General features: G+C 43.4%; 1 protein-coding gene and 1 long non-coding RNA gene across 3 annotated transcripts in view; one reads left to right on the plus strand and one right to left on the minus strand.

Moving 5' to 3' along the window:
* Positions 1-9,116, plus strand: part of LOC146767718 (uncharacterized) — a 32,696-nt gene extending 23,580 nt beyond the window's left edge. The window contains exon 2 of the long non-coding RNA XR_014954950.1: positions 1-9,116. This exon is cut by the window's left edge and continues 23,030 nt beyond it. This is a non-coding gene — a long non-coding RNA (uncharacterized LOC146767718).
* ADAMTS3 (ADAM metallopeptidase with thrombospondin type 1 motif 3) overlaps positions 1-24,185 on the minus strand; it is a 56,510-nt gene that overhangs the window by 22,536 nt on the left and 9,789 nt on the right. For both annotated transcript variants that reach the window (XM_021529550.3, XM_085578408.1), the window contains one exon: positions 13,680-13,836. In XM_021529550.3, the coding sequence (XP_021385225.3) occupies positions 13,680-13,836 (157 nt within the window). The remainder of the gene's footprint in view (positions 1-13,679; positions 13,837-24,185) is intronic.

Here is a 24,185-nt window from a genome sequence, read left to right on the forward strand (position 1 = left end):
CCTGAAGTCTAAAAGGCCAAATGAGAAATGGAGGAGGGAAAAGTTGAAGCTCTGTCCAAGTGCCAAAGCCAGAAGTTTTGCACAAAAAGAAATCAAAGGAGATTTCTGATTTTATTGGGCCTTAAGCCACTTGTTTCCCCCTCTCACAGAAGGTTCACAGAAGACACGGAACAGGAAGAATAGCTGGGCCTGGTTCCATTCTAAACTGAATGAATGGGTATGGAAGGCAAAATTATTCTTCAGCACCCTCAGTGTGATTCCCTCATACGGCCACTGGCACAGGAGGAAACACCACGGGCAAGACTCAGCTATCCCATGGCTTCTGCTGAGACCAACATTTAAAGGAGAATGGAGAATGGAATTCACATTAATCACTCACATAAAAGGAATAACTGAGTGTGTAAAACTGGAAAAAAATGTGGGAAAATATTTATGCAGCCCACATTACCGAGACAAAGAGAACTTCAAATGCCTTGCCAGTGATAGTGAATCACAAAGTGTGCGGGCGTGCAACAACGGGTCACTTCCTCCCAGTGTCTTCCTGCTCCGTTACTCGTTAATGTAGCTGAAAGCATAATTGTCCTTAATTGCTCAGTTGGCACTAAGTGGATTCCGACCTTCTGAGAGGACAAAGTCCAACAGCTGGGTTTGGGAGCCCAGCCTTCTGATGAGCCTGTGCACCTGCAGTGACACTGCCACGTCCAAGGCAGGGCTCCTCCACCGCAGCAGCAGAGCCATGTCTGCAAACATGAGGCGTCCCTTCCCACCCACAACACCCCAGGATTCCACAATCCTATGATACACATGTACATTTGGATACATAAAATGGTTTACAATACTTATGTATTAAGGCATGTAAACAGAAGTTTTGCAGTGTTTCATTTGTCCATCAACCCTATCTCCAGCTGAAATCCTTAATTTTTTAATTAACTTGCACATAAGACCTGACTGAATTAATGATTATGGAGTAATTTTTTTTTTTTTTTTTGGAAGAATAAAAAAATACATTAAGTGAGCTATTATAAATATATTCCAGCTAGCTATGCTGGGTCAACAAATTCTGATTCTTCGTTGAACAATAGTATGCAGTGACACACAGGCAGATTATGTGAAATCACAGAAAATCAGTCAAAGTCTCTGCTGTCTCCCAGTCAAGCATTTTCTGGAAGGAAGGATTTTAAAACTGGAAGGGCTGACAGGGAGAGAACAGTCCTGAGGTAAAAGCCAGCTGTCAATTCTCACAATTCCTTACGGAGCAGAACCTCATCTACCCACAGCTCTGTCTGTAATTACATGAAGTAAGTGTGATACACTCACAAAACCACACAGCCTGACACTAGACATGCTGACATCACACTATTTTTAGTGAAAAAACCCAGCAAACAGGCAGCTTAGGAGGGTTGATTTTCAATGTCACACCACAGAACTGGTTTGCAAATAGAAGGGTCCCATCTACACTTTCCTATGGCCCTTCTTCGGGGGAAGAGTTTTCTGCCAGGCTCAAACAGCAGCCCTCAGAAACCGACACAGATTTTTTTCATTATGGACCCAACCCCCTTATACTTTCCTTTTTTCATATAGACTCTTACACAACAAAGCACTTTTTTTTCCTTTCCACCTCACCAAATTCCTACATGCGTGCCAGCCTCGCCTGCACCTCGCACAGATGTGTTATGAATCTAACTCGCACTGTTTCCACACAGGATATTTTGATCATTCCCCTCTCCTTTTCCCCATCCTGATCCCATCCAAAATAGCACAGAGTCATAATCATAAATTCTCCTGCTGTGACATGAAAGACAATTTTTTCAAGGACTATTTCTCTTGGAAAAGCTGTGACTAAGGAGAAGGAGTTTTTCAGCAAGGTTCATCCCTGCAGTCCGCCATGGGAGGTGAGGTCTGCTGGAAGCATCTTCAATAGGGAATAAGTATTTTTTCTATCCAGAGCCCACCTTCTCCCTCCTGACACTCAAGAACACTTAGATAAAACATAAATTTCCAACTCCCATATACAAATTAATTCAAATAAATTGGATCATTATTGCTGGAACCTCATCACAATGTGTGAATATCCAAAATGCCATTTATTTGTGCAATGACACTTAACCAAGCATTTCACGCCCCTTCAGTAGCACTCTCTCAAAGAAGCTGCTCCTCAAATCCAAGGAACTTTCCTGTGAGAGGAGAGCTGCCAACTTTCTCTCTTTAGCGAGCAGGGTTCCATTCTTGCACCCCTCTCTATTTCCTGCACAGTATTACTTTAATGAGCCCTCCAGTCTGGTGGAAAGCTAGCAGAGACAGCGACAAAAAGCATAGTAATAAAAAGGGGAAGAACCTGAGAGGGGAGAAGATTTAGGAAGAATTTTCCATTGAATATACAATAGGTCTGACTAGAAATATGACAAAAAGGAGACTGTTCTCTGCAAAAGGAGGGGAAAACAGCCCAAGTGTTCATTTTAGACATATAAAAGGATCTCTTAAGCTAAGTAATAAATTTATTGATTTAGAACTAAAAAGAAGAAATGCTTTATCAAATATTGTGTTGCAGAAAACACAGCAAGAAAGGCAATCCTATGCACCAAAAGCAATCACGATTTTCAATCCTGTCATCCAAAAATGCAGAGCCTTCATGTTGGATTCAACCTCTAACTAACACAAAGGCAAGCTTAGCCCGGCTCTGGATCCCAGGCTGACAGTGTGGTTGCAGAGGCTGAACTCCCAAAGGAGGTTGGCAGTGGGAATGATGTGAGAGTGGCAATCCAAGGTGAGAGAAATGCTGTTCAAAATTAGGAGACAAGAGGATCAACCAATGTAGCAGAAGAGTAGAAGTGTCACAACAGCAAATAATAACAATTTTAAAGAGTGAATCCAAGAATTAGTCACGGATAATAAGCCTCTCTTTCTCGCCACATGGAATTTCAGCCATTTCTCAAAATTCCACTGGCATAAATATAAAGGAAAAGCTCCAACTATAAACTGTCACTGAATGCTGTTGAACTCGAGCTCCTGCTTTTTTTTCCATGAATGCACTGTAAGTCAGCATTCCAAGAGCAACAAATGTCTCCAAGCCCAAGCTATTTCCCAACAGTCCATGGACCTCGAGAGTGTCCAAGATAACAGCAAAAATATGCACAAGGCCATTCTACCCAGATACCACATCCACAGTGGAAGGGGGTGTCCCAAAAGCCCAGGCTGATATTCACAAAGCGGGTCTTGGGTCGGGGCAACAAACAGCTTCAAAAACCCAACTGAGCACAAAGATCACCAAACTGCTGACCTGAAAATCCTGAAAAAAACCAAATAAAGCCGAGCCATTAGCGAGACAGAGTATCTGCTTGGGACTTGGGAAGTTTGATTTGGATAGAAGCTCTGCCACTGTGGAACAGTCACTTCCAAACTGTGGGCATCACCTTACCCACTTCTAGTTGGGGTAATAACCTGCAGTGCCTTTGAATATCCCACTCCAGCTGCAAATATCATCGTCACCCCAAATAAGCCTTCACAGAAGATGCTAAAAGCAGCTTATTATGTCCTAAGTACCTAAAAGGTTTCACAGATGCTCTTGGTTGTCCAGTTGTGCTCTTCCACAGAAAAACAGCTGAGGGAACTCACTGTCCAGCAGTGCAGCTTTCCAGTTTCTCCCTGGCTTTCCAGCTTCTGCCTCAGCTTCCCTGGCAATGCAGACACAATGCTATCTTTTACCTGTGCCAGTGCCTCACCACTCTCACTGGAAACCTGTACAGGGACTGCAAAGTATGGAGCTATATGGAGATACTGGCAGCTGGAGCACCTATACACTGTGTGCCAACACTTGTGAGGTTCAGAAAAGGGATGGTAAATTCATGCAGGGAGTTCTCTCTCTTTAAAGAAATTAAAGGCTTTAAGAATGGAGACAAGGCAGCTGGAGACAGAGGACTCTGGATTTCCACGGAGCCTTACATCTGATGAACAGCTGTGAGTCAACCTGCATGGCAAAGGCTCAAGAATACAAGTGCTCAACTTTAAATCCTACAGACACAGACAGGGAATTCCCTGCAGGAGACATTGCTGCCTTTTCCCCATTGTCTCCTCCCTCAAATGCCACTGGGTTCTACTTTACATGGGAACAAACATCCTAAATTAGTAGTATTAGAGGGCCTGATCAAGGAACAGGCATTTGGGGTTTAGTGCCTATCGAATTTCTCTCACTATCAGAAATTCTAAGTGAGCCTGGAGATGGAAAGGGAACACATCTGTTCACTGCAGTGCTGGTGAGACATTCCTAATAACGATGCAGATGTTTCCAAATGGAAGTGGATGGGATGCCCAGATGGCTTTCATTGTCCCATTTTTCCAAGCAGCCTGACAAACTTCAGATGTAAAAAAGTGAAATAAATATGAATAATGATTCTGTCTCACCAGCAAAAAAAAAAAAAAAAAAGCATGTTTGACAAAGAGCAAACGAAGCAGATCTGAGGAGGTCAGAACTTCATCAGCCTTCCTCCAATTAAACCAAGTGTGTAATCAAGCCCCATAACACGGCACAGTGCAGTGAGAGCCCTCAAAAAAACAGATACTTTAAATTGATTTATCTCCCCTTGTGTTCCCTATTAAAGAGCACTGTTAACTAAAGGAAGACTAATTTTTACTTCTAATAGTAAATGTTCTCAGAAACTTGGAAGCTTTGAAGTGCTGGAAGTGATGAAACTATATTGTTACTTATTCTTGGCAGGGAAAACTCTGATTAAGGAAGGGGACTTGAAATAAATCAAGCAGCAACCCCATAAAAGCAAATTGAAAAATAGCATTAAACTACCAAAGCAGAGTTTCAAATGCATCTGTTTGCAAATTCACTTGTGATCAGGAATAAAAAGAACGTGGAGTTGGGTATGGAAGAATATGAGAAGAACCGAGGAGCAAGGTAGTGCATTTTCAAGGCTGTTCAGGACAATCTACTTAAAACAGATTAAAAAATTAATTACGTGGTTTCTGAATACTCGCTGCCTCTTGGTTAGAACTGAGCATTCAAAAAGTAAATAAATACAGTAATAATTTATTTTGTGAACTGGATTTTTATTGCTATTATAGATCTATGGAATACAGGGCTTTTGCTGAAAATCAACAACATCTATGATGCTACTAGCTACATCATTTGTAGTGATATCAATTAGAGTTTCTTCATGAGGCACAGAGTAAAATGAGTTGCCTTTTCACTCTGAGGTACTTCTCAGTAGTGTTCAAAACTGGTTTTGCCACAGATCAAATGAAAGCAAGGGATATACTAGGAATTACTCTCAGTCTAGAGGCACCAGCCAAATTTTTCCTGTTCAACAACATGATTTTTAAGTGGAGTTTGAGATATTTGCTCCATGTCATGAGGAAACATGGAAGATCAAAACTCAGTTTCATCATGGGTTGGCCTTGAGCTTCCTTTTCTGCCCTAAGCAATGGAAAAAAAAAAACCACAACTAATCTTGATCATCAAATCACAGGTACTCAAAGGCAAATGAAAATCAACATCCAGAAACAAAAGAAGAAGACACTGATTTGTAGCTGGCTCCTAATTAGCCAGCTCCTAATTAGCTCCCTAACTTGGTTAGCAAGTCCAAGACCTAAGTGAAAAGTACATCACTAGTTGGCAGAGCAGCCTGCAATCATACCCAGTGATTCTGCTCAATCTACATTTAGAGCTCCTAAGAAACATCCTCAGCAGCTTCTTCTCTTCCCCCAGGGTCCTCTTCTCCTGGGTTACAGACAGCTTCCACTATCCCAGGTTGCTCCAAGCCCCATCCAGCCTGGCCTTGAACACTTACAGGGATGGGGCAGCCACAGCTTCTCTGGGCAACCTGTGCCAGGGCCTCACCAGTCCCACAGGAGAGAATTTCCTCCCAGTTTCCCATCTAACCCTGCCCTCTGGCAGTGGGAAGCTGGCCCATGCTGCAGACTGCAGACATCCCCAGACCCACAAACTTTCACTCTCTGCTTGCAAGGACCTTCTCAAATCTCACAATACCACTCGACAACACTTGGACACACAGTGCAGAAGAGCTGGACAGGAGGGAACAGAGCATACACTGAACTGGTAAATGATTACAGCAGTAACTTTGACATGAAACAGAGGAAAGACATCGAAACCCTTCTGGCCCAGAGGGTATTTTGATGCTCAAGGGCAACCACAGACCCATCACTGACTCCCACTGATCTGAGTTTTGTAAATAATTAGCAGAGTTACTCCTACCTTTTACTTTAATACCTCTAACAGATTTATTGTCAAGGAGAGGAAAGCACAACTACTATTCCTCCTGGAAATTGTGACTTTATGTTCTCTGGAGCTATTAGTGAGGAGAATTGGAAAGCAGAGCAGAGCTCTCCTTTAAGAAAGCACAAAGTTCCTTGGATGGCCTTGCATCACCTGTTACTGTTTCCAGCAGAGACTAAAAAAGCTCAGTTTACATCGTGTTTAACCCTGTTGCAGTTGAAAATTTATTATCTGAAACATTTTAGGTATTATTAGGATTTTGCACAAGATGATCCATGTATTTGGAAGTTTTTATTCTAATTTGCACTAACCAGGTGGTGTTGATTTATTATTTGATATCTGTAGGATTACAGAACACAGGTATTTGGCAAACAAATCGTTATCCAAACTCTGTGATCCAGATTTTGCATTTATGGCTACAGGATAGTCATTTCACACAAAAAGACAGCACTTGCTAATCAAGTGTGCCCTTCCACACACACTCACAGTCCACCACTCCTTGTCCTCCATGGAGGATGCCAGTGTCTAAATCCAGTCTTCTCCAGATATCTAGGTCCATTGCTAGGCACCCTATGCAGAAATATGGGAGAAGAAGGAAGATCCTCCCCTTTCCAGCCACCTGATGGACCCAGGCTGTTGCCAGGAACAATGGGAAGGACAAACCCATTCCCTGCAGGCACGTCACTGGCTGCTGGGAGGCAGCAGCCTCCTTCCTGCTTGTTACCTGGGTGGAGAGGTAAAATGCCAAAGGAGACACAAGGACACGCCTCCTGCGGATAGGTCCTCCAACCTTTCCAGGGAATGCTTAGAAACAGGCCCTGCCAATAATGCTGCAAAGGAAGACACACCAACGAAACGCTTCCCTTGGCTACTCCTAAAGTACAAGCCAGCTAAGCTCTTCATCCCTCCCTGGGTTCTCTTCCCAAACCACATGGTATTTGGTGGAATCCAACACAGAGTTCCCACAGGTCAGCCTCTCCCCGTAACCACGCACGAGAAGTCAGCTTCGCTGAGACATCAGTTCCCTCCTTTCCAACTCTAACTGCAGACTCAGACTTGTGTGACTTTTAATAACATCCAGAACCCTAATTATCTGGCTGATCCTGTCCCATGTTATTGGAATACTCCAAAGAATGATTAGGCAAGGTATTCTGGAAAAAAAAAAATTAAAATCCCTGTTTTCTTAGCAAACAACAGCTGGGTCATGCTGCTACTCTCTGCAGTGTTTTACTATTGCATTTTGGAAAGATTTATGCACTTGTGTAACCCAGAAATGGATCTGAAGAAACTCAATCCACTGGGAGCAACGTGAAGTATGAGGCTGATATTCTCATGTTAGTCATTTCCATCCACATTCCTGTCAGCTCCAGCTGCCCAACTCTGTGTCATCCCACACATGACAAACAAGATAAGTTTATTTATCATTTACACCACATTTGGAAGGGATAAAGGGAAAGGTGTAGAGAGCTGGAACATCTTGGGGTAATACATGGGGCACAGCAAGATTTACTCCACAGTAACCCTACATGGACCCCACCAAAAGCAGGAGCATGGCATTCAAATTGCTCATTCAAAACACACCAGATGCATTTTCCTTCTCTGTCATAAACCAGATGCCAACTTCTCATCCAGATATTTTCAAAGACAGAAATGAATTAAATTTCCCTCAGTTAGATTCTTAAGATGTTTCTATAATCTTCCTATAAATTTACTGAGCATCAAACCCATTAAAAACCAGGTGTCTCACAGTGGGGTAAAATGCTAAAACTGCAGAAAATTCAGGACAAAGTCCAGCATGAGTCTTAGGGTACAGAAATTACCCTTTTATGTTATGACACAAACTGCTATGTTTTAGCTCATTTTCCCATCAAAAGGCTGCTGCAGAACACAGACTGATTAAACACAGCTCTCTACTTCCAGTAGAGTCTCTCGGTGCTCTCGTTTTGGTCCTAAGTTTGTAGGATGCACATGTGAAACACATGAGCAAGCCTCAGCCCCCGCAAGCTGTGGGAGGATTCATTTCCTCTGGTTCCTGACCTCTAATTCACATGAACTCCCCCTGATAAGGCAGCTCCTCTGACTCTCATTCCCATATTCTCAGAGAGTGCCATCCTGGTACTATGTTCAGGCCCATAAAAAGCACTTTGAACCATCTCATGTGCACCTTTCTGATCAAACTCAGTGGCAGAGATGAGCCACTTCACATCCAAGCCAGGGACCTGAGTCCTACATGGGCCACCCAAGGGTGATCCTCCCCTTGGCATGTCTCTCCCAGATTGCTTTGAGAATGTCATCTATGAACCAAACCTTCACATAGGACCAGTTGCTTACACAATATTTCAAAGCCTCTCCTCTCTGTTAGCACTACTGTTTATTGAAAGTATTCTTCCTTGTATGCAATTTGGGGGCACAGGGAGTTTTTATTGGAAAATGGTAGGAGCCTTGGAATGGCCACAAGCTGAATGTACTGACTTGTCTCCATTTTTTCAATTTTCCCTTCATACAGATTTTTCTGTGTGTTTTACTACTCTGGCGCTGGGTGCCTGCAGTTGGAAGGAAGCCTTTATTCTTGGTTTTATTTAAAAATCATTTTCCTTTGTTATTGCCAAGAATAGAAGATGACTTAAGCAGATGGATGTTCCTGCCCTCATCATCAGGCACAGTCTCCCCGACACAGAGAGAGCACATCAGTCACTTCACAGCACCTTCTGATCCACTCCTGCTCAAGCTTTTATTTCTTAAAAAAAATTGTAAGCTTTTCCTCACTATAAAGTCTGTTTCCCTTTGCTTCCTATCACCATCACCAACACTCCTTTTCTTTTATACCATACTGTGCTCTTCCTGTTCTATTTGATTACCATTTCCTTCAGCAAACTGTTACCTGAAAAAAAAAAAAAAAAAGAAAAGAAAAAACCCAACCCCACAAACTATATTCAGTGAAGGACTTCAGAGTACCCACTTCAGTTTCAATGTAAGAGAAAAAGGCCAAATTAAAAAGCAAAAGCTCCAGAAGTGCTAGACAAAGAACAGGATGCCCTTAGACAGCGCAGGTTATTGCCATCAATACAAGTTATTGGTGGGCTTTTCTTGGGGGTCTACCAGAGAGCAGGAGACTTTTGACCAGATATTAGGGAGAAATTGTTCCTTCTGAGGGTTGTGAGAACCTGGCAGAGGCTGCCCAAAGAAGCAGCCCTATATCTCTGGAAGTGTCCAAGGCCAGGCTGGATGGACCTTGAAGCAAGCTGGGATAGTGGAAGGCATCCCTGCCCACAGCAGGAGGTGGAGCAAGATGATCCTTAAGGTCTCTTCCAATATAGACCACGCTGGGATTCTGTGTTTATACAAGAATATCCATACTGAACAGAGGATGTTACACAACATGCTGTAATGAGTCTACACAGAAATAATTTCCATTTTCCCCATTGTTCTGATGCACAAACTTGTGTGGTGGGCTGTGCAGCATCAAAAATATCCTCCACCAGAACACAGGTCATGAGAAATTCAGCTGAGAAAGAGTTCAGACACCCTCCGGCATGACAGTGTCCCTGAGAACCACTAATGTGCCTGGGGAAGTGCACAGGGAGGTCTCCCAAGGAGGCAATAGTCTTCCCACTCTTCTACCTTCTATTCCAGGGTTTCATTCCCAGGCAACCAGGAGCAATTCCCAAATCATTTCTTCCTCCTACATGTTTCCCACCTGGGACAAAGACACTCGACGCCAGCACCATGGCAACCCCATCAGACACACAAGCACTTTGGTTCTTTGGGGAAAATGAAAATTCTGAAAGGAAGCTGGGAGATAAAGGCTCCTGCTCCTTGATTCCCACTGTTAGGAAGTAATTACAAAAATACTTTCATCTCAAGTGCTTGCTGGGTGAATAGGTTGTCATTTAAAAAATACTATGGTGTGAAGAGAAGGATGAAAGAGAAAAGCTCAGGGTACATTACCATGCTGTGTAACTGCTAAGCTCAGGATTGGTTGTCATCATTCTACCACAGAGAAGAGCACAGAAAAAACAATAAATGAACAAACAGGAGGAAAGACAAATTGAATAATCAGTTATCAGCTCGAGCAGCATATGATCCAAATGCTGCCTCATCATCCCACTGCTGTCAGTTTGAGTGTTCCCACTGATTCCATCAGACTTGGATCAGGTTTTTATGTTTCTGCTTGGGTTTTATTTTACCACACTCCTGAGCCAGTAGAACTTGCACAGAAGGCCTCCTAGGTGCAAATTTGATTGTAAATTCTACAGGCTCTTTGCCTGTTTCTGTTGGGTCTTGAGCGCTTTCAAGGAATAAGGTTAATGATCACACATTTCAGTGATGCTTCTCAGCTTATTAACAGGGAGCAGCTTCTTTTCATCCCACCCACAGTAATATCACTGTTTTACCTCCAAAACCTCCCCAACTCAGGCTTGTCCTGGGAACATTTCCTTCCATTCCTGAGTAAAAAGCTGTTTTGGTGAGAAAAGCTAAGGATTTATTTAAATAATGTGTTAACATGACAGCCTCATACACTGCTCCATTTCTTTCAGCTGTCTGTCCCTCAGACCCTACACACTCAACATGGAGACCTGGCCTTTGATCCTTTTTGCCCTCAAGGATAAGTATTTTTTTATTTAAGTGACATTACTAGGGAATAACACAACATGAATGCTGACTACCTGAAGTACTCAACCCAAACGAGAAGCGCAGATGTTCAGTGTCTTTAGGATCAAGACTTAAATGACTGGGGAAGTCGAGCTTACAAATGTCATCCCAGGACAACCTGACATGGAAAAGCTGTCAGGAGACTGTCACGTCTATTTACACCATGGACACCTCTAGACACTGTCCTGCTCTGTGATATGATTCCCAGGCCAGGCCTAACCAGATGCTCATCCCAGGTGCTTAAAAACAAATGTCCAATGTCACATCCCACTACACTTGTGTTTTTTCAATAGGAGGGACTTCCCATGGGAGGCCTTGCCTTCCATCCCACAGAAGTGGAAGAGCTTCCTTTGTCCAGGGGAGCTAACCTGAGCTCAGCACTTCAAACCAGCAAACACCCCGTCTGACAGACATCACAAGGACCAAGTGGGATTTTGGGTTAATAAAATTATTTTAACATTTGGTGGTCAAGACTTACTGCTTCCCTGCACTGCCTCACCTGGCAGAAGGAAGATCAGATTCCAAGGAATACAGTCAAACAAGACCCTTTGAATCAGCAGACAGATTACCCATGACATACAAATAGTCAATCCTGCCAAGAGCTTGTCAAAATATGGAAAATTATCCACATTTCCCTGATGCCACCGAGTGAGAGCATAGGCATTTTCTAAGCATAGAAGATATAAAACTATCTACGATTTCCTGGTATCAAAACAAAGCCCAAATATTCAGGTCCATTTATATGCAAGAGATCCTACTCACACCAAAATGAATAATAACTAATGAAGGAATGCTTCAATGAGCCTAAAGTGGTTGGGCACACACACAAAGAAAAATTCCCCACAGAAATGGGGCAGGATTTCCAATCTGATTTCTTGAGTGTATCATGTAAGGCTCTAAAGAAACCAGCGTCTACACAAAGTAAATTATGAAAACAATCCATGCAAATTGCCACTGTCATTCCCTGAAGAGGCTGTCCAGAGCCACGGATACCATCAATAGAAATCAGCACAGGGTGCTGCTCCAGGGTGGGAAGGCTGAACCCACGCTATCCAGCAGCTTGAGGCATCCCACTATCTTCCCCAGAACCCACACATTTCTGGTTCCCACTTAAGACAGCTCAGTGAAGCTTCATCAAAGGGATAGCCCTAAAGGAAACAGGGAAAGAGCAGTGGGTAGGTGTGCTGACATCCATGGGAGCACTGCATAGGAACCAATCCATGCTCCTCAGCACTGTGATCACTGCTCAAACCTTGCCCTCCGCATGGCAGCTTTTTGACTTACAACTCCTACACTCATTCTGTCCAACTGTTTGAGCCATGTCCAACCAACCCCCAGTCGCTGTGAATTCCTGCAGGAATACCAGATGTCCTGTCAGACTGCAAGCTCCTTCCACATAGCTGGAAGCTTCCCTCTTAGAAAACTGACTTGTCAGGAAAACATGACACAGCGTGTCCTGTGTCACTGCTGAGAAAGGCTGTCACACTGGTTCCAGTTCTGTGATGACTTCATTGACAACAACAATTTAAAGTACTTTTTTATCTTAATGGCTGTTTTGTTGAGTCATCTGTCATCTCTTCCTGAAAATTTGGACTGTGTGTGCTGGCTGAACTCCCAAAGCATGAGCAGACCGTATTCTGCATGGCTGCCTCGAGCCCAAGCACGGTGGTGGGGGAGCAAGGACAGAGAAGAAAGAGGAACATTTTCACGTGCAGCTCATACCAACGTGACAACTCAGCCACTGCAAACATTTCCTCAGGCTCCATAGGCTTGGGCATCTTGCTTTAACCTTCAGCAATCTCCAGGTTGGAAAAGCCCTCCAAGACTGAGTTCAGCTATTGCCCCAGCACTGCCAAGGCTACCACTAACTCATGTCCCCAAGTGCCACACCTACATGATTTTTCAATCCCTCCAGGGATAGTGACTCCTCCACAGCCCTGAGCAGCCTGTGTCAGGGCTTGACAAGGCTTTCAATTAAGAAATTTTTCCTAATATCCAATCTAAATCTAAACCTGCCCTGGTGCAATGTGAGGCCATGCCCTCTTGACCTGTCACTTTTTACCTGGGAGAAGAGACTGAATCCCACCTGGCTACAGCCTCCATTCTAGGAGTTTTGATCTCCTTTCAGAGAAGGTCTCCCTGAACCTCCTCTTCTCCAGGCTAAACCCCTCCCAGATGCACGAGCTAAGCTGGAATGGCCTTGCTGGGGTACCAAAAGCCAAGCACCTCTAGTTCTCTGCATTTTAAGTACTACTTATTTTATTTCCCAAACCCTTTCCAGTTTCAACAATATGTGAACACAACGTAAACATAGGAATGTGGGAAGCTGGAAGATACTGAAATAAAGGCAGAGCACTGATGAGTGCAGAGCTGCTCTTTCATCCTGAGCCCAGGGCCTCAAAACCGTTGACCTTTGACATGCAATGACTTGGCTTATGAGGATTTGTGTAATATTAAAAAGACACACAAGCAAATGGATTAAACTACATGATGATAATTATTCTCAGACACAGTAATTATTCTCAGATGGACCAACCACATCATCTTCAAGGCAGAGGGGAATCCTTGGATGTGACAAAATATATCTGATCAACACAACTGCCTTCAGAGTACTTTCATAGCAACTAGGAGAAGGAAGAAAACAATACAATTGGCAAAATTTTGCTGTTACTCAGAAAGAAACAGGACCCACACTTTAAACAGAAGTTGTACAGCCTCCTTCAAAAGCTTCCAATAGGCTGGAGTCACCTGGAATAGATCTGCAAGCAACCCCCAAGGGGTACTGTACCTTCTGTGTGGACATCGGGGAGCATGTCAGTGGGATGCTGCTCTACCGCTGACCGCCTGTACACCATGTGGATTCTTCCCTTCTCCTCTTCCATCTGCTTTCCTCTTTCCAAAGGCTCAATGAAGTATTCATCCTCATCAGTTCTTATCATTCCAGCCTGGTAAGGAAGAGATAAAACATGTCCATATGCCATTTCAGAGCCTAAAGACCCAACTTGAAACTCTAAAAACAAATACCAAGAGGGACGAAGCACAAAATGCGTTCAATACTACTGTAACCCATACATTTCTTTCCCCCTCAAAAAAAAAAAAAAAAATTCACCAACAAAAAGAGCTTGAAGTTACCCCAATGAATGGAGACAAAGGGGCTATGCAGGCTATGCATTTTCAAGTGAATCCTCCCTGTAAACTGTAGTGCCAACCCAGTGCTTCCTTCCCCCCAGCCAAAGAGATGTCCAGAGAGGTGCTCAGAGCACATATTTTTCAAGGCTGCCTTGGAGAAAAGGCTGTGGTGGATTTTCAAGAAAAAAGTATGTAGTGGAAATTTATTTTTTTTCCCACAAAAGCACATTGATGGAGCAATCCAGGAAAGCAGTCTCCAATCTTGGAATGCTATTAATTTTACTATTTTTTTTCTTCTAAATTAATGACATTCAAAATTTCCATCCACTGAAGAAGGCGTGTTGGAATCTGCGCTACTGTGGAGTTCTCCAGAGCTGTGCTCAGGATTCTGTGAAAGAGGGAAGACAACAGGACCACCAAAATCCAAAAGCAGCCTTTGGGGCATAGTGGCTGGGATAAACCTGCCTGCTCCCAGCACCAGCTCAGCCCTGAGGCTCAGGGAAGTGGATTAACTCCTTGGCTTTCCTACAAACTTGCTTCTCTCAGGGGAGAATCCAGAAGACACCTGCCCGAGGCCCCATCAGCACCCCATCTACCTGGCTCCCCAGTATCTGTAGCTGTCTAAATGACTTCTGAGCATTAATTCCTTTCATCCTTGCAGTTCTTCCAGTCCCCCTTGATCCAGAAGAAATGGTGCAGAGTGAATAGAGGGAATATCGTGGAGTTAGGGAGATGCAAGAGCAAGTGCTGCTGGAGTTCATAATAAAAGGTACGTGGCAGCAAGGCCAAACCCAGCCTGGCCCAGGCAGCCCACCCAGGAGGACTTCCCAGAGGACACCTTTACTGGACAATCCATGGATAGAGTAAAATCTGGAAAATACTTTTTTTTTTCCCCCAAAATTTAAAAGATGCAGACAAGCATAAGGGAATAAGAAACAATATAAAGCCTTGAGAAAATAACCTACAAGGGCAGGTTAAACTAAGGAATCACTTCCTGAGCCAAAATCAACAGTATTTAAGGGGGAACATGATTCCCTATAAATATGCATAGGGTGTTTGTAGGGAAAGAGGAAAGAGCCCTTCATTCAGAGAGCACAACGGAGAGCTGTGAAGTGTCCATTAATGGCCACATTTACCTTCAGTATGAAACATTATGGGTGGGATTTCCAAAAGTATTTTAGGAAGTCAAATGCCCCCTTTTCTAGCGCTCTGCAGTATGGGTGAGGCAGTTAATTCCCAGGTGAGCTTTGGAAAGGCCACCCTCAAAATGTCAGGAAGTTTGTTCAGCAGTCACACTGATGGCCATTATCAAGTGCTTCTAAAACTGAGCACCAGAGAGTAGGAAAGGTTTTGGGTTGTTAAACCCACCCTACCATCCCATGGTCAACACCATGAGGTCAGAGGATGTTCTCACCTTCTGCTCCCAGTCTCCATGCCAAACTCTGCTGGTATCTGTATTGGGAACACGTTTTAAGACACAGAATCTCTCAGAAAGAAGAAAATGTTATAAATTATGTTTTTAAGCTGTCCTTAATGCCTTTGTATAACAAAGAAAGAATTTTTCAAACACTGATATGACACCCTGGGGAGGTGAAGCGTTAATTAGCAGCTATTTCTCCTAAACCAGCTCTGAACAGTGGGAGAGCGGATCTGTAAAGCCACTTTAAGCAAACCAGCAACACAATATGGGAATTCAAGATGCACAGTGCTTCCCTGCATCTCTCTACATGAGAATCTTCATTTGTATTACAGACATCCCCTATCTGTCTCAGGACCTGCATATCCCTCTGTCATACACAGTAATTTGGAAACACCACGTGCTGGGTCTTCACTGGGAAGAGTTGAAAGGAAACTTAATGTGATGTTAAGTTTCAATTTTTTAAGCTTATATCTCCCCTTGGAGATACAAGCTTTAAAAATTGAAATTTAACATCACATTCAAGGCTCTACATTAATCTCCAAACATAGCAGGCTGTCAATAAGTGGAAGCAGATTAATAAGCAGGTTGGAGCTTGCTCAGCAGCAGGAGGCTACATTAAATAGTCATCTTCACCAAGAAACAAGCAAGAATGAACACAGAGATCTAAGGATGCCAAAATCTCCTTCCCCTCCAGAAGGTGGTTCCAACTTGTGAACCCTTCAGTCACACACAGGTGCAAATATGCACTGTGCTGTTGGACTCTGCCTGGAAGGGAAGCATGAGAAGATCACAGCTCTCAGCAGAGTGAAGCAGGCTTGTGTGAAAGAGCCAGGCATTTACTTTCCAATCCAAGGACACTGAAAAATTCAGTGGGAAAAGGGAGAATTACCTGTGTCCTGTTTTATGGGAGAGACTACGCTCAGGAGGGTGAACCTGCTTGCTTCAAAGAACAAGATCAAGTCCAACACCTGCACCAACATGATCTGTACATCAAGAATTTCAAAGCCTGGAGCTTTCTCCAAATGCTTTCTTTCCCCGCTTCCATTCTTCAAAACAAGGGCAGAAGAAGCCTTTATTTGACCAAGAGAGGCTGAGTACCCTCCACTCTCATGAAGACCAACAGAGATTTGGTTTATCCAATGAAGAGGGACTCTGACATGGTCATGCTTCAGCTTCCACCTGCATTTCCTACAAGCATCCAAAAGGGACTCCCCTTGTTTCCCACACAGAATCATGGAATCATGGACTGGTTTGGGTTAGCAGGGACTTTAAACACCAGCTTGTTCTACCCCCTTCCATGGGCAGGGACACCTTCCACTAGACCAGGTTGCTCCAAGCCCCGTTCAACCTAACCTCAAACACTTGCAGGGATCCAGGGGCAGCCACAGCTTCTCTGGGCAGTCTGTGCAAGGGCCTCACCACCCTCACAGGCAAAAATGTCTTCCTAATACCCAATCCAAACCTTTTGTCCTTCAGCTTAAGGCCGCTGAAATTAAATTTCCATTCTATGGAAACTAAATGAATCAACCACCCCACACACCTTAAAAATTAAATGCAGAAATACATATCTGGGAAATGAGAACTATCCCAAGTATCAGAATCAGGATACCTGGATTAATTCTCACTTTGGGCCACACATGGATCATTCAGCTTGTAGTGAAATCTCTTACAAGGCTCTCCACACATGGGAAGTTCAGTTCAGGAGGTTCCTTGTGTTTCCAGTGTTCCAACACCATTTCAGTCAGTCTCACCCTTGACTTCTCCACCCACCAATGCTTGGACTGCAGCAAAGGACTCAGCAGACAAACCAACACAAGGCTCTACCTCCCAGAAAACAGTTTCTTCTCACCATTCTATTGATGTAATTGGAAAACATTTCCAGGGCTCTCCCCCCCTGTCCTTATCCCTCCTTTTTTCCCTGTTGGACAATCACAGGTGCCCGACAGCTCTCTCCTGCCCCTACCTAAATAGAAGCCCTATTGAAAAGCATCAAGAGCTCTGTGTTCCCTCAATTTAATATCCCAGCCCCGGCCGAGCAGACACTGCCTCCTGCCAAGACAAACACCTGGGACCTGGAACGGGGAGGGGGCAGCTTCTGGAGACAGCCCTCCAGTCTAAACTTCTTAAGGAGTCGATAGAAACGTGCTCTTATAAAAGAGGTGCTGCCTCGTCTGAAAACACCGATTCAGCCCCCAAACACTGCTACCTTTCACCCTCTCTGTTGGCTTAAGGTGGGTTCACTTCAGTGACTGTGCAAAACCTGCGTCACACCTACCTGCTGCTCCACTTTCCAATCCAAAGGCAAAAAGCTTTTGGAGTTGCACTGAACACTAGCTGATTTATTGGAAGAAAAATAAAAGCAAAGAAGTATGCTTTGCCTGCAGCACATTTCCCTTTGCCAGCCTCCCCCAAAACTGAGCCACAGTGGGTGGACACTGATTCTAAGTTTGTGCAGCTCCAGGGTTATACCTTCAATTCCTTGGGTGGGTATTATTTCTTGTACCGCACCGGTTCCACATTTTGGCAAGAATCAACTGGTTCTCCTGTTTCCTTTTCAAAAATCCTCTAGAACCTTCTCAAGTTGTTGAGTTTGCCCATGATGCCAGTGCCCCACAAACCTCACAGGGAAGGATTCCTTCCCAATATCCCATCTAACCTGCCCTCTGTCAGTTGAAGGCAGTCCTGTTGTCCTGTCACTCCAGGCCCTCATCCCAAGTCCCACTGTGCTCACACACTCCAACAGGTCCCTCTGGCAGGGAGGGAAAAGGTATCCAAACGGACATACTTCCCTCCTTTCACATCTTCTGCATGTTAAAGTATTTATGGCCTCAACATACTTGGCATATGAAAAAATACTACACATTAGAGGAATGCTGGAAAAAAGTAATATTGCAGCACCGTGCGCATTTTGGAGAAACAGATGTTACTGATCCTGTTGCCGGGTACCTAGAGAGGAGGTTTGCAGATGGAATTCCTCCTCCTCCATAGATGGGCCTCCAGTCTCCATGGAGGTGTCTGGCTTTGGGAAAACACCACGGGTTTGGGGTAAATCATCCCCATTTACTAACCCTCCAGCTCCAGCACCCTTGGAGTGCTTCCCAGAGGAGCAAGCAGAAATTCCACAGCTCATTTTCTGTCTCTGGAAGATTGGTGTGATATAAAATCCATGTTCTAGGCCATGTTTTATCCTGGACATGCATCTCAGAATTAAAGCAAGAGCTCCTGTAACATTTTAGGCTCCATCCTTGAAGGGTGTTGAACACAGGCAGCACAGAGACTGGACAACTGAATTATTAACCCAGCACCAGTTTGTGACCAATCATTAATACCAGATTTTTAAATCAAAACAAAAATCTCCTGCCAAGAGAAGTCTTATTTGTTCAGAAGATTCAGAAACAGGATGAAAAGGTAGGAATGTTTAATATCCTCTTCCAAATCACAGGCAATACTTAGAAGGCTCTTAGACAAGCTCCTACTAAAATACTGGAAATCATCTGCCCAGGGGAACTGAAGTCTCTCATCATACTAATTGATACCACTTTAAGGAGAAAAAGGCATTTGGAAGAGCCATCAAATTAACCAAGATCCTGTTGAATTTGCACAGAAGAAAATGTTAGCATTTATTGGGTCACTGTACAGGACTGGAATTAAGATTTTTATTCTCCTCTATAAACATCCATAAGAAAATTCCTTTATGCTGAAATTTCTCATACTTGGTTTTGATCCAAACGCTGGGTTTTCTTTTTCCCCTTTTCAGAAAGTCTAAGAAAACTCAATGGAAGCCCTTAAGAGTTATACGAAAGCACAGAGGAAAAAAACAAACTTTGATTTTATGTGGAAAAATATGTCTCCATTTTTTGTTCTTGGAAAACCTACTGGGATTCATTTTAACAGCAAACTGCCGCATAGAGCTGGCAGGCCAAAGGCTTTGTCCTTAAAGAAGGAGCTGTGGGTTTAAAATATCAGTTATTCAAGAGGGAAAAGTATGCATGGAACATGCTCAGAGCAGTCAGGCACCTCCCCGGTCCCAGCGAATCTCTGTAGAAATATTTACTGAGCACAAGTTTTGTCTTTGTGTCAGCTACAGCAGGTCTTTGCTGGGAACTATTTCATGGAGAAATGGTACAGGAGACGGCAAAGGCTGCCAGTTCTGCAGTAAACGTGGTGTTTTCCCAGATCCAGAAGTCATGGGATGACACCAGTCATAGATTCCTCTAAAATGTGGAAAGGAAAACAAAAAATGAGGACATCTGATCACCTTCATAGAAGGGGAAATGAGACCTTCAAGTGCTGAATACTCCAAAAGTATAAAGCCAATAAATAATGCCAAAATGTGAAGATCTCATGATCTGAATGTCAGCAGCACCATTTCTGCAGCAGCACACAAAAGAAATACTGATTTATCTGCTGCCTGTACACAAGAGTCAAGAATGCTGCTGCAGCATCATCACTCTTCCAAGGTAACAGAAAACTCAGCCCAAACTATGCATGAGCAGGAGTCATCTCCTTGGAGAGAAGTCATAGGAGGACAGAAAACGGATGCAGCTTCCTCTGAATGGAAATACTCTGTGGATCAAAAGCTAGAAAGCACCAAAGCTAGTAATGCTTCCATCAAACTCAAAGTTTTAGATTGGTTCTACATCCTTGCACAAAGGGAAAAAAAATAAAAAGAACTATGGTAAAATCTCTAAAAGAAAAGAAAGTTTTATACCTTTGGTCACATATAAACCAAGAAAGTCAAATGACAAAGGGATTTTTATGAGGCAGAAAAGCTGATTTAGTGTTGCATGGCAGTAATTTACTGAAGTTTGCAGCCAAGCAGCAGAAGCACTCAATGAAAACTAAGTATCTATTTAAAATAGAAGTGAAAGCAAAGGCTGTTTTAATGAGAACAATAGTGCTGCACTTTATCCATCATTTCAAAGCTCCTGCTGAAACACAGGGGCCAGAGATGGAACCAACTGAATCTTCTTTCCCTGACTCTTTCAAAGCCTGGATGGGAGCAAAACCTTTAGAGTTGCAGTGTGACCCTGCAAGAAAATGAAGAACGGGAAAGAGCAGACTAACTCTTTTTCTCAATGACCAGGCACAGTATTTTCTCTCCAGTCCTGCTTACTGCCCCTTTGCAAACATCAGACTGTGTGCTTTGCAGGCTAAATTCCAGATCCAAGTATGTACAGCACTGAATACACATGGAACATCACAAACGCCATTGCTGAATATGGCTTCTGTACCTCCACCCTACCAAATGCAGTTACAAATTCAGCACCAGCTCCACCACCAGTGAGAACTTTGAGAGAGGCTACAAGGATTGAATTTTGACATCCCTGACTATTTCAGTACCTGTTTACTTTCTTTTTCTGGGACACACACTTTCCCACAGGTGACATCTGGAGGTAGGACATGAATGAGGAATGAAAGCTCAATTCACACACTCTGTGGGTGTTATCAAGGGTCCACACAGGTTATACAATCTGGGATTTATTACTGAAACTATAAAACAGGGCTGCACTTAGTCATTTTAATAAGCTTATGCTATTTTATAAACTGTCAGCTGTGAGCCTCCAGGAATCTAAAAATTTAAGAAGTGTTGCTGTTTTGGAAACAAAGAGGGAAAAATCCAGAAAGGAAATTCTTTGCCCAAGTGCCATAAAAGCAGTGTTTTGTGAAAATGCATCGCCAGGACTACAAGGTGTGATTAAACAACAGCTACAAAAGATATATCCAGAGCAGAACCCAGCCACCAGCCCTTTGTTCCAGACCATTTTTAACCACCCACTGATCTGTAACAGCAGTTAGAGCCCCTAAATATATTGCTTAAAAGGGAGGGATTACATGTAAACCTGTGCTTTCCTGTACAGAACGATTTTTCAACATCAGAAATAAACTATAAATAAAAGTTTGAAGTTGTGGCAAACAAAGTGGAGACTTTTAATGAAAAGTCTCCAGGCAGACTTTCTCCAGCTGCCTGTTCCTAAACCCCTCTCTAGAGGATGCTCTCCTCACCTGGCCTCACCCACACTAGACTGTCAAGTTTCTTAATTTACCTTCAAATAATGTCTCCAATCTAAAGACAGGAAAAAAGAGACTAATATCAACCCTAGTCTCCTGAGCACCATATTTTCCACTCATGGCTATGTACCACGTGCACATTTTGCTCAGCCTGCGGTAGTTGTTAAATTCACAGCCCAGGTGTTCTGGGCTATTCCTGCTGATTATTCCCGAGAGGCCCCACAGAAAAGTCTCCTTTTCTAGAAGGCACCTTAGATAACATCACAGGTCACTCACTGCATCTCTCTTCAGCTTGGAGGGTGAGGAATTCTGCAGAATGGTCAGAACACATGGGATTGATTTTCCTTTCCTCTTTGCTTTCAGTTATCGGATAACCTGCTGCCACCTGCTCCTCAACAGAGGATAGAGACAAACAGCACAAGTTTAATTTCAGTTACCAAGAAGGGACTACAAACACTTCCTATGAGCCAAAAAGAGCTAAACTACCTCCACCTTTTTGAACAGATATAGCTCAAAGTTGCATTTTTAGTGCCCAAAACCTCATTTGCCATGTCCAGAGCTCCATTTTTTATCATCCAATCAATCCTTAGGGTCTAAGATACATCTTGAGTGTCCGATCCCTCATACATAGGGTCTAAATAACACTTTTAGACCTAAGAAACTCATTAACTAATTCTTGAGTCATGAAGCCTCATTTCTGGAGTTCAAAACTTTGCCTCTAGGATTAAAAACTTCATTTTTAGGGTACAAACCCTCACAAATTTCAAACATCCCTTCTGAATGAAGTAAAAAGGCTCATCTTAAGGGGCCAAAATATAATTTTAAGGCCCAAACTCTGTGTTTGAAGGCAGGCAGGAGAGAAGACTCAAGGGCTTAGAAATGAGGCAAACTTCTCATTAGACCATATCTAGCCCTGTTAGAAGAATTTACAAAAACAAACAAGAATAAATAAATGGTGCTTGAGCAACCATCTGCATAAACTTTGAGTATGAGGTGAGGGTGAAGCACTCATTTGCTTTGAGTGATAAATTGCAGGGAGAAGCAAACCAGAAGCAATTCTATGAAAGAATTTCTAGAGTTTATCATTTTCCACTATACTGACACTTGACTTTTGTCCCCATCACCTCCCTTCTCAATCAGCGCTCCTCCCCTCTGGGTTTTACTCAAGGAGCCCCAGGTCCCAAATGAGGGAATGCATTTTCCCAAGTTTCTGCTGTTGCTGACCTTTGAGAAATCCTCTTTACTAAAGATTACTATGGCTGTGGGAAGTGCTGCATGGCAGAGAGGTGACAGGGATGGAGACCAGCTGCAACCCATCACGCCCAGTTCATCATGCTGCCAAGCACAGCGAAACACCAGTGCTAAAGAGCAGGCACAGCAGGTCACGGGAGTTCATGGCAAGGAGGGAATTACTGTGGGAAGAGTGCAGGAAGGCAGGGGAGCCAGAATATCAGAGTGTTAAATCAGCCTAAGATACCACTGCCATCTGCCCACAGCAGCACACGGCCAGAGTCGCTTCCATCTTCCCGGGGTTTGTTCTGCCTTCCACCTCTCCGGGGTTTGTTGTGCTTTCCTTGTGCTTTGCCCTCCCAGAAAGTCCTGATGACCAGATGTCCCCTCTACCACAGCTCCCAGTTTGGACTGGAAGAAACCTTCAGGCCCCAGAGGACAGTCCCAGTCCCAAACTCAGCAAGAGTTTCCGATGTTTGAGTTTCTACAATCAGATGCTCTGCAGCATTTCAAGTGTTTGTCTCCAAAATGCTATTCCAATACCCTGGGATGGAACACCATTGGATCCTAGAAAGATGTTTCTCCATTTAGGAGCTCTGTCTTGCTAGCCTGGGGGAAATCATGCTGAAATAGTACCTTAGAACCAACACAGGAACAAGAAATAAGCCTTAATAGTTCAGTCCTGATGAAACAATGGTAATAAAAAAGGATTTGAAGCAAATCAAAATGCCCTGAAACTCCTTGGATCCTATACACCCCAACTCCTACAGATTGTTAAAGCTTTTCCTCAACCAAGTCTAAAGCCTGTGCAATTATCTCTAGTCTAAGATACTCCAGCTTGTATTTCCAAAAGATTTGCCAAAGGAAAGTAGCTGTGAACATGCACAGACGTGTTTCTTCACGTCTCCATATCCTTGGAAAAAAGGATGGCAATAAGCAAGTGAGGAATAATCTGTCACAAATGACAGATCTAAGCACATTTGGGTATTTTTTCACATTCTTGATGGTTGGTCTGTCTTCCAGGATTTCCCTGGTTTGGCAGCTGAACACTACAAGTCAGGCAGATTCCTGAGTATCTTCCACTAGCAAACAGCTGTCCTTCCAACAACCATATGCTGCCCTGGGCTTGAAGGCCATGGAATTTCAATAAACAAAAATACTCCAAATCACTTCCAGCAAACAAAAAACAAGTCACATTTTACTTGGAATCTGAAGTCAAAGATTAAAGGCTCATTGTCCTGGGCCCAGCCCTTTCATTCGAAACAAGCAAGGTTTCTAGGAGAAACAGAAACCTGCAGTGCCGCTTGGGGTTGGATATGAGCATAAACCAGATCCCAGCTCCAACACATAGACAGACATCTAGAAGTATAGTCCAGAGTGGAAGTACAAGCTAAAGGCATCACACACCAAACCTGCTCAGAGTTTGTTACAAAGTCAGGAAACTAACTGAGAAACTGAGATGATTTTCTATACATTAACAGGTGGAAAGTGTTTTAAGCCACT

Source organism: Lonchura striata, chromosome 4, assembly GCF_050655825.1.
Source record: "Lonchura striata isolate lonStrDom1 chromosome 4, ASM5065582v1, whole genome shotgun sequence".
Lineage (NCBI taxonomy): Eukaryota > Metazoa > Chordata > Aves > Passeriformes > Estrildidae > Lonchura > Lonchura striata.